General features: G+C 41.9%; 1 protein-coding gene across 6 annotated transcripts in view; it reads right to left on the reverse strand.

Moving 5' to 3' along the window:
* Positions 1-4,372: 4,372 nt before the first annotated feature.
* The window catches only part of magi1b (membrane associated guanylate kinase, WW and PDZ domain containing 1b), a 230,809-nt gene continuing 220,437 nt past the window's right edge, over positions 4,373-14,744 (reverse strand). For all 6 annotated transcript variants that reach the window (XM_017711575.2, XM_017711557.2, XM_017711565.2 and 3 more), the window contains 3 exons: positions 13,510-13,650; positions 10,343-10,481; positions 4,373-6,280 (listed from right to left, as the gene is read on the reverse strand). In XM_017711575.2, the coding sequence (XP_017567064.1) occupies positions 5,007-6,280; positions 10,343-10,481; positions 13,510-13,650 (1,554 nt within the window). In that variant the 3' untranslated portion in view covers positions 4,373-5,006. The remainder of the gene's footprint in view (positions 6,281-10,342; positions 10,482-13,509; positions 13,651-14,744) is intronic.

A 14,744-nucleotide genomic window follows, 5' to 3' on the forward strand; every position in this document is an offset into this window, starting at 1 on the left:
CCTCTCCTTTCAGTAATGTTAGCTTGACGTTCTGTGACCTGAAGAACCTGAAATGTTAGAAAAAGAACATTTAGCTTCCTCTAAAACACGCTAATCAGGAGCAATGGCTAAGCTATGGGTTAGCCAACTGAACCTAATTGTCCACTTTTTTCAATCATAGATTAATTTCTGATGAATTCCCATGACAATTTAGGAAAAACAAAGAGAGTGTAGTGGTTTGTGAAGCTATTTTGACTAGAAATCGGAAAAACTTAGCTATGCTGCTGTCATCTTAGGGAAAAATATATTCTGGCCAGGTACCTTTAGAAACAAACAACAGTAACATTGGCTCGAAATTTCACTTTGACTGAATGTGAAAACATCAAGGAAGACCTAAACCCAAACAGCAATATATAACTAATAGCTATGAGAATGCTAGCTGTTTTGGAGAAATGTGTGTGAGAGCCAGCTTGGTCTAATTGCCTATCCAGTCAAATGTGGATTCATTAGTGGCTCTCATCTTCTCGTCTTAGTTCCAAAAATGGAAAAAAAGTGTGTTGTGAACATACTTTGACTGAAAGTGAAATAAATGAGAAAAAAAGGTTGCTAGCTATGTTGCTGTCAATCCTTGTTAGCAACAAAAAAAAAAACATGCTTGCTACCTTTCAAACCACGCACTAGTATACCAGGTCAGTTGATTTCCCTTCGCTTGAAAGTGAAAATGCCAGGAAGGCTTAAAACAAAACAGAATATTGCTAGCAGTGAAGAAATGCTAGCTGTTATGGAGCGGCTGCTAGTGGAAAACATGCTAATCAGGGGCATAGGATAGGATGCGTGTTAGCTAAGTGGACCTAATGGCCTATCCAGTAAAACCATGGATTGATGTGATAAATTCTCATCTTTGTTCATTTTTGTGAATTATCTAGTGTTTTGTGAACACATTTGGACTTGAAAATAAAACTTTACATTCAGGAAGACCTAAAATAAGCAGCACATTGCTAGTAGCTAACAGTGGAGAGTGCTAGCTATTATGGAGGGGCTGCCAGTGGAACCAATGCTCATTAGGGGACAAGAAACAGGCAGCTTGACCTGATGGCGTATCCAGACAAACAGGAATTAATTTGTGACCAATTTTCATGGAAATCCCCCAAAATGAAAAAGTCTAGTGTTTTGTGGACACATTTTGACAAAGTGAAAACATCCAGGAAGACCTAAAACAAGACAGCAGCACATTGCTAGTAGCTTGCTGTGGAGAATGCTAGCTGGCATTTTCCATGAATGGAGTTTATGTTCGATTATCTTTACAAAAGCAAAGTAGGACTGTTGTGTTTTAATTCCTGTAAAGGGATCTGTACAAAATGTAGCATTTAAATGATCCTAAAACCCTTTAAATGCCTGTATACACCTTTAATATGGTGATTTTGGGCTGTCCCAGCTCACTGACACTGAACTTCTCTATGAAATATATTCATTAAAATCCTTGAGTAACACCATGATTACAATGTTATTTTCTTCGGTTTTGCGCAGTGTAATGTTAAAGTCGCATCATCTTCTTGTTTTCTACAGAATGATCATTACACAAGTAAGTATTCTCATTCTGTTTTCTCAATTTTGGCATTAATATCTAATTGAGGACTATGACCTCCATGTTCAGCCCTGTTACCCAGTCAGTTAGGGTGAAAATAACAAATATATTAGTTGATTTGACAGCCTGAGGTGGGAGGTCTGAAGGTTAAGCACTTACTTTGATTTATACTTTAAAAAAAAAAAAAAAAAAAAACACAGCAAAGTCTTGACATAGCTTGAACTATACAGGCAGCTTTTGCACCTCCAAAAGTTAGTTTGGTAGTGCAAACAGTTGTGTCTCCCATTGATAAAGTACAGTAATTTCCACGAGGGATAATATCAGGAAACTCATGCTTGCATTCTGCATGAAATAGTCAGAAATACTGAAATGACGGGTTTAGTAAAGGCTATTGAGAAGCCTTCAGACACTTCCTTGAGGTAACGTAACAGCTTTAGTCAGGCTTTACTATATTTTGTGCATTCTTGTTCAAAACTTGAGAAACCGCATCATTTAGCTGTTGCCAAGGTAAAGCTTACAGATCCATGAAACCTGAGGCTAAAGGTGAGCGCTAAAGCAACTTTAAGGGGGATAAAAATGTTTATTTCATGGAGAGAAACTAGTAAGCTGTTAGTGTTAAAGGCCATTGTTATTACGTGCGAAAAGCAGTCAAGCCTCAAGCCTGAATGCAATGTTTACCTGCACTGGAGAAAAAACAGGGTTGGTTTCTTGTTTGATTTGTGCATATGTAGTGTGTTTTTTTCCCATCATTCTTCAACACGTCCCTTGCAAGCACACGGTTCAACATCAGCGCAGCAGCATAACATTTGGAATAGACCACAATATAGAAATATGTCCACATATACAGTCATAACTGATGCAGCTTTTTTCTGAATTTCTACAAACACCATTTCATTTTATAGTAAATGAGTTTGGGCTGGTTTATGTTTATGAACAGAGGCCTACAGATCAACATAGTAAAGGAGCTCATCTGTGATCCTGAGTTTAAAGCCAGTTTTTATTCAACTTAAACTTGGAACTAAGTTGTAAATAAATCTGAAACTGAAACTTTGCTTGTGTGTAAAAAGTGATTTCAGAGCCACTCGGTTCTCCCTGATGGAAACTGTTTACCTTCAGTGTTTTGTGCTTATGATCATTTTAATAGACGTCAGCGTCACTAATTAATGACGTTCTATTAAAAGACTGGTTTACCAAGAGAGACGCTGGAGGACTTTCACCTGAAATGAGTTCATGAAGCCAGTCTGGTTATAAAAATGATAACAGGACATCAGAGCCAGAATTACTCTTTTAGTACTTTTACTTTATACTTAAGTACATTTGAAGGCAAATACCTTTACTCAACTGGAGTTCTAAAGGGAGGAACTTCTACTTTTATTGGAGTAATATTTTACCTTGAGCATCTCTACTTTAACTCAAGTACATGGTTTGTGTATTTCGTCCACCACTGTCCCATATTAGGAATTCCAGGGTCTAAGCAATTTCTCTCTAGAGGGGGAAAATGAAAATGGAGTACAGTATGACATCACCACTTCAGAGGTCTATGAAGCTGAAACAAAGGTGGCTAATTGCTGGTAGCTCTGAATGAATCATGAACACTTCTGCTTGCTGCACTGCAAAAATTTCCTTGGACAGTAAAAACTCCTCAAAGCAGCACTGAAGACGCAACTAGAGGAAACTGCCTAAAACCATGTTTTAAATAAAGAGCTTTAACCAACCTGACTTGCGGGGTCAAGTCAGAAGAAGTCTCTCACTAGTCCTGGGTCACTGCTTTTCAATCAGGTCAATGAGAACCAAGATCATGTCTATTCAACTTTATAGCACAACAGTGCTGAGTCATAGATGTCTTTTTTTTTTTTTTTGTCGTTCCTTTCTATTGTATTTATGACAGTGCCTCTGTCTGTCAAGGCTCTTGGAACAATGTTCTGCTTCCATATTATTTTATTCATTAGGATATGACATCAGCATTCTTTACTCTGAGCGTGAGCATTATAAATACAACCCCAGCTGCCCTCTATTCTTTCTCCTCCCGTCCTCATCTCATCATCCTCTCTATATCAGAGAACAGGCCTCTCTTTGCTATTCAGCAGATAACCCCGGACAGAGGCTGAGAGGAGCACCTCGCTGGATTTTTAAGGGACGTCGACTCGGTGGGTTGATTATCAAGTCTCTTGCTCTCCTTCCCTTTTTGAACCAGCATGGAGATAAAGAAGTCTTTCTTCTCTCATTCTCTATATTTGAGACTATATTTGCACAGTCTTGCACAGAATTCCACATCTTTCAACATCTTAATACAGTATTGGCATCCCTGGCAACCCACCTGAATATACTGTTACTTCCTTTTGTCAAAACCCAAGGCTACATCTTGCTCTTCCTCCCTTTTTTCTGTCTGTATCAATCACACTTTTTTGTTTCCACACTTGCCTGCTAACATGAGAAGGGCATGCTTTGCACACTGTACACACTGACACACACCTTCTAAGCCGCTTTTCCTTCTGGGTCGTAGGGGAGCTGGAGCCTATCCCAGCAGTCATTGGCTGGAAGGCAGGACACAACCTGCACAGGTCACCAATCCATCGCAGTGCAGACAGACAAACATACACATCCACATACTCACACCTAAGGGACAATTTAGTGTGTCCAATTAGCCTGACTGCATGTTTTTGGACTGTGGGAGTAAACTGGAGTACCCAGAGGAATCCCATGCAGACACGGGGAGAACATGCAAACTTCACACAGAAAGGACCCTCGTCGCCTGGCCGGGGAATTGCATTTATATAAATCACCACAAATCAAAAGAATGTGTATATATATTACTTTTATTTTCACATTATCATCATAATTTTTTTCATTTACCCTTCATTCTCGTAAAATGATCACCTCTGAATGTACACATACTGCAAACTGTCAAAAATATACAAATGAATGCAGACTTGTGCTATACTCTGGTCAAATGTTTAAAAAACATTGGCACTGAGGGAGAAAGTAAAAATAAAAGGAAGAAAGAAAGAAAAGACACTGAAAAGTGTGAAGACATGCACAGCATACGTGAGAGCACCAGGTGAAATGAGGTGCTCGCTGCATGGGTTTGTTCTCTGAAACCGAAGATACTATAGTCAGACAGTAGTTCAAAAGGCTGCCCTTTATAAAAGAAAAACCATCAAGAATGGTACTATTAGGCACATAATCGTTTGCTTTATACATAGTTGTCAATCTCTGATTGAATGTAGAACTGTTTTGGAATTGTAGAAAAAGAAAGGAAAAAAAAAAAAAAACAACCAACAATTCCTGGAACGTACAAGAAAAACCATTCTTTTGCTGTTACAAGTTGTCAAGGAATCTCTGTCTAGGAAAACACAGGAATGTCAAATCCATAGCATGGTATCCAGGGTCTTTGTGTGGTCCTCAGGTGAGGGTTGAGTTTGCCGGTCCATACGGTGGTGTATCAGATGCTGAGATCTTTGGGGTTGTCTTTGTTGGCCTTCCTCCTGGGCTCAGGTAGTTTGTCATTGGCTTGGCTGTAGCCAGACTTGAGCTTGTGGTAGTGATCTCTCACTCTGTCTTCCTCTGAATCTTCCTCATCTGTAGACAGGTCTCGGCCAAGGCTTCTGGTCCTGTAGCGGGATGGCCCCGGAGACTCTGTCTTGGTGTATCGGCCCCTTCTCTCAGGAGAGCGACCCCTCAACAGTGAGCTGTACCTTTGGAAAGCTGTGTCTGAGTCAGGAGTTCGGACACGAGGAAGGCTCTGGTCCTTGTAGACCCCTCTAAGCAGGCTATCCCCTCGGTATGTCTCCTCCATGGACGCAAAATCCTGGAAACGGTCAGATGACTTGTGGGTAAGAGTGTCATCCCGGTTAAAAAGGTCATATGACCGTCGGGTGAGAGCGTCATCTAGGTTCAAGCGGTCATAAGACTGTCGGGGAAGAGTATCAAGGTCTAACCGGTCATAAGATCGTCGGGGCAAGACACTGTCCTGCTCGTACGAAGGTCTTGGCAGGGGACTCTCCCGGTTCAGCCTGTCTAAGGCAGGAAACTCTCTCAAGATGCTGTCTATGCGGGATGGAGGCTCAGGAGGTGGAGGCTCCCGCAGGACCATGTCCTCTTCTTGCTGAGGCTTGCCATTGCGAGGCCTGTCTGAGGAAGGGTTAGAGGGCCGGTGGGGAGACTGGTATCTGTTGTGGTGTGGGGAACGATATGGTGATCTACGCCGGTGAGGGGAGCTGTGGCGGTGCCCTGACCGGTATGGTGAACGGTGCCTATGAGGGGATGAGTGCCTATGGTGTCGTCTTTCAGGCGAGTGGCCATGCCGTTGTCCATAGCGGCTGTCCAGCGTATTCTCTGCGCTCCTGGCCCTGCGCCTCCTTTCTGGTGAATGGTGCCTTCGGTGGTGCTGATGGTGATGCGAGTCGTCCTTGCTGGACTTCTTGTTGCTCTTCTTCTTGAACACTTTGCCAGCACCACTGCCTTCCTTGTTGTGGTGCTTGCCCTTGCCCTTCCTGTCTGGGGAGCGATGTCTGTGGTTGGAATGGTGATGGTGGGATCTCCGGCTGTGCTCATGCTGACCAGTGTCTCGTGCCCTCTTGTCCTCATTCCGGGGTGGTTTATGGTCTGGTGGAGAGCTGGAATCCAATGGAGGATGGGATTGAGTGTCAGGAGGTGCCGTGTTCACTTCCGAAACAGTTTGAGCCCCGACGACGGGGCCGTTGTTGCTGTTGTTGTCTGGAACATAAACAGGCAATTATGGGTAAAACAAAGAAAAAGTAAGCCTAGCTTTCTCAGTGCCTCGAAAAACATCAAGCTCATTGTACAGGGGTACAGAGCGATTACCACACACGATCTTAGCGCTACAAATCTTTTTTTAAATAAATAAATAAATAAATCACTATGGTACTGACAAATTTTGGTTTGATGCAAATTGACACTGTAGTCCATGCATCCAGATTTTACCCTGCCCAAGGTCTGGCTAAGGTCATCTTGGAGTGCCACAACACTGCAGAGTTGAGGATTCTAGCATACCTCATTCAATTCCTCTGTTAATTAACAAGCTCTTAATGAGCTAAATCAAGTTTACTCAAGTGCTCCAACACCCCTGCACTACAGCAATCATCAATAGGAAAACGTATTAGCAGTAGCATATCTAGTGACATTACAAAGGAGTCATTAATCATGATACTGAAAACACATGAATCATTTTAGCACATACTAATTGCTTCAGCCAATCCAGACCTAAATCTAATTGCAGGGAGAAGACGATGAAGTATAATTGCAAGCCAGAAAGCAATGTCTCATATGAGGGCGATGATTCAGCCAAAGCTTAAATGGCAAATGGTTTTATGTACCCAACACAGCAATACGTTCAAGCTCCCATTTAGAACAATCTTAGGTTTGGCTTCAAGACAAAATCTTGACATTCATGCATTTAAGTAGTTTTACCAGACAGAGATGATATCTTCAAACTTGCCCAGGGCGTACATAACGTATGACTGTACAGTCTGGGGAAAACAGTGGTACAGAAATAAGCACATTCAGGCTAGTCTTAGTGCTTTATGTGCTCGATCACCAGTAATACTATATTGAAAGTCCTATACAGCCTACACCTATAATTACAGGAATAGTTTGGCAAAAAATTTGACTTGTTTAGTTTAGCTCTGGAGCTACGAGGTTATGTTACTGGCAAAAACTTCAATAGTCAATAGTCACTCAAATATTTTTCTGTGAATCCATCCCCAAAAATGTCTCTCAATCCACATCCTGGTCTTCATTAAGGTTGTCCAGACTCGTCGATGAGGTTGTAGGATACAATATACTAATATACTATTAGACTCAACTATCAAACTGAAATAAATAAATAAATTCACCATATAGCTAAACATGGTGGGCAGCCAGAATTCAGCACACTTTGTCTATATTGGCTGCCCCACTGCATTAAGCTACACTGTCTTTGCAACCTTAATGACCACCCAGATGTGGTTGACCAAAGTTTTGAGTAAGTATTTATGGAGAAGATTTTGGGTGACTACTGGCATATAGTGTTTGTTTATAATGTTAGCCCCATAGGTCAAGTGCTAAAGTAAAGAAAATTTGTCTTGGCTGAACAACCACATTTGGGGTAAGAGAAATTATGTAAATATGATTTTTTTTTTCATTAAACTATTCCTTTACCCAAGCCAATAATCCTCACAAAGCTGTTTGCACATCTTGCCCAGAACTCTTTCTTAATAAGTCTACAACTCTACTTGGGCCTATACTGTATTTAGTACTGTAAAACATGGGAGGGTGTGTAATGTTAACCTACTCTAGACAGAAACCCAAGCTAGATAGAAATATTGAAACTGTGCGACTCTGGATGTGTTAATGGTGTCAGAAGATGGTTCACATTAATATCAAAATTCAAAATAAAAAGACACCCATATCAAAACTGATGGACGGCGACTTGCGCATTTCATCTGTGAGAATGTGCAGCCACAGTTCAAAGACATGAATCCATCCCCACTGGGACGGCGCGACAGGAGTAGCCATAGCACTGGCAATGCATTGAAAGCGAATGGATTCGTCTGCATGGAGTGGAGGACGGCGCGGATGACCGGCTGGAGCAATGACGGAACGGCATGGACAAGGCAACTACAAACCGTGGTTTGGTTTTGGTAGAAACCAGGCTCTCCCGCCTTTTCGTTTCTCGCACCGGCCGCAGCTTGAGGAGCGGCCATCGCTGAGACGGGGAAGAAGAGAGCCCGGGATGATAACGGTATGCAGATTCAAATCAAAACGAAAATAAAGAAGAGAAGAAAAGAGAGAGAAGCAGAACATTTAGAACCCTGAAACAAAAGGCCATGAGATTGTGATAGTGGTTTTGTAATGGAAAAAGGTGTTTATTTGTTCAATTAGTCAATCAAAGATAGAGATTGTCCATAAAATGCCCCCACCCTTGAGTGAAAAATAAAACATGGAGAGATCCGCGACACCACACACCAGCACCCAGCAGCATTATAGACCCAAGCTCCATAGACACTGTGAGAGTGGATGCTTTAATATGTCCATACAAACACAGTTCTGTGTAAAAGTTGACCCTTCAAATATTACATTTGCAATCAGATCAGCCATTAAGTACAAGATATTCCTTATTAAGGAGATATTTTGGAGTAGATAAGATCGCCTTCCTTGCCTAAGGAAGTAGAAAGTCAAAGGAAAATAAGTGAAGAGGTAAAAAAAACAAAAACAAAAAAAAAAAACCGGAGTTTCCATTACCGGAGTCAAAAAAATGGGACTCCTAGCAACCACCTGAAAGACTGGAAGCACACCACAACTGTTACTATCCTTAAACAGTACTTTAAAGTTAAAACCAATGGACTGTCCACCCCAGAGCCTGGACATGGCTGTTTGGAATTATTTGGTTTGTGAGAAGCAGAAAATGCAACCAAGACTGAACTTTGGTGGAACTTTCAGAGGAAAGTCTGAAAGCAAGTATCGTGAAACGAACAGAAGCTGAAATAAAGGCAAAGTGGAGAATGTGATATAATATTTAAGTGTTGGGGCGTCTATGCAATTTTCCATTAAATATGTATTTTCAGTTTTTTCCTGATGCTTAAAAAAAAACTTGTACTTAATGGCTGTTTTGACTGCAAATGAAATAAATGAAGCATCTCTGACTTTTGCAAAGTACTGTAAACACACACAGCCGCTCGCTCAAACACACACACGACAGTAAATGAAGCGATTTACACTGCAAACAGAAACTGGAAAAAAAAGTGAAAGAATGAAAAAAAGAAAACAAAAGTACAAAAAATGGTACAAAAATATACAACCTCACAGAGTTATCATATTTTGCGGAAAAAGACATCATATCACATTCTGAACTTGACAAAATACATGAAAGAAACTAGAGAATGAAAAATATGCATAAAAAATAAAAACATCAATCGAGATCAATTGGAACAGGTATGACGAATCTTCCATAAATATTATGGAAAATGAAGTTTTCACTAAAGACGTCATGCAGCAACAGGCATGTTTAATGTTTGGTAGCTAAGTGAGCTGGATTATGGCTTGATTTTCAAAATCACACAGAAGAACGAAACCTAATGGTAGTGGAGAGCGGGTGAAGTCCATGAAGCGTCTGTTCAGAGCGCAGCCTGTCGAGTCTGCAGTGTTACATAAAGCGTGTGTGGCCAGATCCGTGTGTGAACAGGTTCTACTACAGTATCGAGTGAGTTCTCACTGGAAAGGGTAAAAGGTCCTAGAGCTTTCATAGTCATCAAGTCTCTACAAGTCTTTTCAGTAGCGTACATTCACCTTCAATAAATAGCATAAATATGTTACTTACACCGCACTGACTTGGTAACGCCATCAATCAGGAGGGTATAAAAAGCAGTTTATCAAGTTTATCTTATTATCAGCTTTAAAATAGATCATTTCGTGAGGGCTCTGAGAAGTAGTAAACTCGGAATCCAGTTGTAGCTTTACAAACAATCTTCCTGCTTCCTTTCAGTTGCTCTTTGCTTTCGATTTAGCATTAAAAACATGTGCCCAAGAACGTAACCGCTACCCAAAGAAAAGGAAACAAAAAAAACAAAAAGTAGAACTACATTTCCCAGTGTCCCCTGCTAGGCTAGCCTGGTGCACAGAAGCAGAGAGGAGGGGCAAAAGGCAACAGGAAGAAGGCCCATCACCCAGTAGCAGGAGCCCAGGAGAGAGAAGAGGTGCTGCTGTCGCCCCCGAACCCCCGGAAGCTCTGTCAGGGCGTGAAGACGGGGGAGAAAGGGATGTTTTCATAGATGGACCCACCATATTCGGGCACGGAACCATCGCCCCTCTTCAGGACGAGGTGCACCGTCCGGCCGCCGTTTTTGATCAGTTCTATGGCGCGCGCGTGCTTCATGCCTTTGGTGCTCTCGCCGTTGATCTCCAGAATCTCGTCCCCTACCTGAAAGAGATCATTGTTATCAGAATTATTATTATGATTATAATTACGGTTATTATTACTGCTGGTGTTGTTATTGCTATCTTGAGCTGAGTGAGAGAGACAAAAGAAGGCGAGACAGTGAGAGGAGAGGACAATAGAAACCAGAAATAAGACAAAAAGAAAATGAAAGAAAGGACAAAGAAATGACAGAACAAGAAGGGCAGAGAGCGAGAGAGAGAGACAGACAGAGGTAGAGTGAAAGTGAGAGAGGTAGAGAGAGCGAGAGAGGTATAGAGAGAGAAAGAGACAGAGAGAGCGAGAGAGGTATAGAGAGAGAAAGAGACAGAGAGGTAGAGAGATTAAGCGAGAGACAGAGAGAGACAGAGAGAGGTAGAGAGAAAGTGACAGAGAGAGAGAGGTAGAGAAAGAGGTAGAGAGAGAAAGTGAGAGAGAGGTAGAGAGAGAGAAAGAGAGAGGTAGAGAGAGAAAGAGGTAGAGAAAGTGAGAGAGAGAGAGAGATCGAGAGAGACAGAAAGAGAGGTAGAGAGAAAAAGAGAGGTAGAGAGAGAGAGACAGAGACAGGTAGAGAGAGAGAGGTAGAGAGAGAGAGGACAGAGAGAGGTAGAGAAAGTGAGAGAGAGAGGTAGAGAGAAAGTGAGTGAGAGGTAGCGAGAGAAAGCGAGAGAGAGCGAGAGCGAGAGAGAGAGAGAGAGAGAGAGAGAGAGAGAGAGAGAGAGAGAGAGAGAGGTAGAGGTAGAGAGGTGGAGAGACAGAGAGAGGTAGAGAGAGCGAGAGAGGTATAGAGAGAGAAAGAGACAGAGAGGTAGAGAGATTAAGCGAGAGACAGAGAGAGACAGAGAGAGGTAGAGAGAAAGTGACAGAGAGAGAGAGGTAGAGAAAGAGGTAGAGAGAGAAAGTGAGAGAGAGGTAGAGATTAAGCGAGAGAGAGAGAGCGCAAGAGAGAGAGACAGGGAGATTAAGCGAGAGAGAGAGAGAGAGAGAGAGAGAGAGAGAGAGAGAGAGAGAGAGAGAGGTAGGTAGAGAAAGAGGTAGAGAGAAAGAGAGAGAGAGGTAGAGAGAGAGAAAGCGAGAGAGAGGTAGAGAGGTTAAGTGAGCGAGAGAAAGAGAGAGAGAAAGCGAGAGAGAGGTGGAGAGGTGGAGAGACAGAGGGAGAGAAGTGGGAACAGAGTAAATTAAGTCACCAGCAAATCAAACACAAATCCAACACCAACATCTCCACATTTCTACCATCAACTCTGTCAACACAGCAGTGACAGGCGGGAGAGACGCACGGGGAGACGGGAGACTGCGAGAGGTAGACGGAGAGGGAATGATGCAGGAGTGCTTTTGTTCTATTTTCCTCCCCGCCTCTGGCTATCTGTCAGTTGTGTTCTCCGGGGGAACGCCGCTCCCGACAGCCGCTCTCTGTTCCTGACACCTTCTCGCTCTGCTTCCCTCAGCCTGAGCTCCATTATCCTCTCATCTCCTTCTCCACACCGAGTCGCGCTCCGGCGCTAACTGCCAGCTAAAGCTGCATATCTACAGCTTATTAGCACGCGGTAGCTACTGCTAATGACACCTACAGTTAACCCGTCCCCTGACCCGCAAACGAACCTGCGAGTAACAGCACAGGTTCTCAGTGAACCATCACGTTTTCGAGCAAAGACACGTTTGTGAGAGAACTCTGGAGTGAGAGCTCTGCTAGTGCTAGGGGTTCAAAGCTATGCTGCTGAGGAACAGAGCTGGAAACCTCAAGAGACTCCTTCTCTACTGCAAGACACTGTTATGGAGCGTATCAGGGCGTGTGGAGATCTGATCTAGGAACAGTTTTCCCAGCTGACTTTGCTGAGCTTAGTGAAACTAAAGAGCTCCTAAGACTGGCTAGCTCGTTACTCCTGCATCTGTGCCCCAAAGCCCTTCAGATTCTCCTCAGCTAGCCTGCTAGCAGTAGAAAATAGTGCACAGGTATTGAAGGACACTGTCCACACTGGGCTGCCTCACCAGTCTCCTTTATCCTGGTTTCGCCTCTCAATATACCCACTGACCTCAGTCTGTTAAAAACATGTCACAGTTTGACGGGGACTGCATTCTAGTGAATGACACTGTCCCCCAGCTATCAAATAGATGGATATAAAATAATCAGTAAGTCGGGGCCCACAATTGTCAAAATAGCAAGTTTATAATTTCACAATTTAGGGACAAACTTAAAAAAAAAAAAGACACTCACTTGACCACTGTCCATGATTTGTACTGCACTGTCTTTGAGAAACTCACTCCTGATTGAGTATTCAGAGTCAGATGTGGTAATCAATAAGTCTGAATAGGAGGAGTGTTGAGGTTTATGGAGTCAGATGTGCAAATCAATGAGTCTGATTAGGAGGTGTGTTCAGTTTCTGGGAGTGAGATGTTGTATTCAATAGTTCTCATTAGGATGCAGGTTGAAGGTTGGTTATATGCAAAAGTGTATCATGTTAAATCGCTCTATATTAGTAGATCATTTTTGCTCAAATGTTTAGTGTGAACATGTAAAGCTTATTTTAGTCGAAGTACTACAAAATCAAAAAACAAAAAAAATCTACAATGAGAACACGGCTAATACCGAGCCTTTATATTTGGCATTAAACAAGCAATAAAACTGATGAAAGTCAATAAAAATCAGCTTAAAAAGTTCAAAAGAAACTGTCGCTGAAACGGCTGTTCATTTTGACCTGATATTCTGTGATGCTGTCCTCAAACTACTGGTATTTTTTAATCTCTATAATTTCAAAACAATACAAAACAGCTAGCGAGCCAACTCTCCTAACTGTCCCTCTGGTTTGGTCTGCTGCCAGTGAACGGCTAGACTTTTTCTCCGGCCCCTTTTACAAAGTAAAAGGTGTGCATTGGCACCTAGTGTACTAAAGTAACAACTGTTCAGAGTTCAAGCCTTTGCTGCTGATTTTAACACCTCAAATGTGAATCAGTGATTTGAAAAATGTCCAATTTTGATAATCATCATGGTGTAATTGTGTGAAATGCTGTGTTTAGATTTCGGAGATGTGAGACGCACCCTCATTTTGCCGCTACGCACTGCTGCTCCATCCTCGGCAAGTCTCAGGACGTACAGGTCCATGTTGTACTCGCGTCCTCCTCGCAGACTGAAGCCAAAACCTTTACTGTCCCGCTCCAGGTCCACTGAGTAGAGCTCATCCTGATATATACAAACACATAATTATGGATATAAGTACAAAGAAAGCCACATGTATTTGGACACCACATGTAAATTTGTCACCTTACAAATGACTGGATTTGATTTGGCATGTTTTGGAAATGCATCATAAAATATCAAATTACACCTTGTTTTAATTTGATTGGGTTCTTTTGATATGGTATGTGATTATTTGTAAAAATACACTACACAGACAAACGTGGCTGGTGGAGATTTTATAAAGCAGTAGAATTCAGATAATAAAGACAATCATTTTTAAATCTAATGACCAAAAATGAGCACATACTTCATTAAGTTGGCTTAGTTATTTCCTTCTATGGTGAATATTTAAACACTTTCTACTTCTACAACTTTTGAACTAGAACCTCTAAACTAAAAATACTAAAAATTCGAAGTGTTTGTGCTTTTTGAAACGATCAGATGTACATGGTTTGTACTGCATTCATTCAAAGATGATTTTTTTCTTTAGAATGTTCAGAAAATTCTAATCTAGCTGCCACAAAATGTCACAGTTGATATCTCTCACACTCAGACATTACATACAAATTCACAAATTTACCAGCATACACTTAAAATAGCAACCACCTAGCAACCACTACATATACCATAACAACCATGTAAAAATAACCTAGTAAACACCTGGAACACCTTAGCAACCACTTAGAAACCCCCTAGCAACCATGAGAGAAAACACAGTAACCACCTAACCACACCTTGGCAATCGGCTCCAAATCCTCAGCAACCCCTTGGCAGCCACACGAGATAGCATAGTAATTTTAACTAGCAACCACCTGGAACACCATAGCAACCACCTGAAACCCCTGTAACTTAGCAGCCACTAAACAACTAGCTGCATAACAACTACCTAGAATACAGCAGCAACCATCTAACAACCTTTTGGAATTTATATATTAACCCAAATATCAAGACACTTTGCCCGATTCGAACATTACTAAATTGCCACCTTCAGACTGATACCCTTTTACCCCTCTAGTAAATGTGCATCCTGAGTGCATATACACAAACACACAACCACACAAACACAAACCCCCAAGGTCAGACTCTGTGGTGATTTT

The sequence above is a fragment of the Pygocentrus nattereri genome, chromosome 21, assembly GCF_015220715.1.
Source record: "Pygocentrus nattereri isolate fPygNat1 chromosome 21, fPygNat1.pri, whole genome shotgun sequence".
NCBI lineage: Eukaryota > Metazoa > Chordata > Actinopteri > Characiformes > Serrasalmidae > Pygocentrus > Pygocentrus nattereri.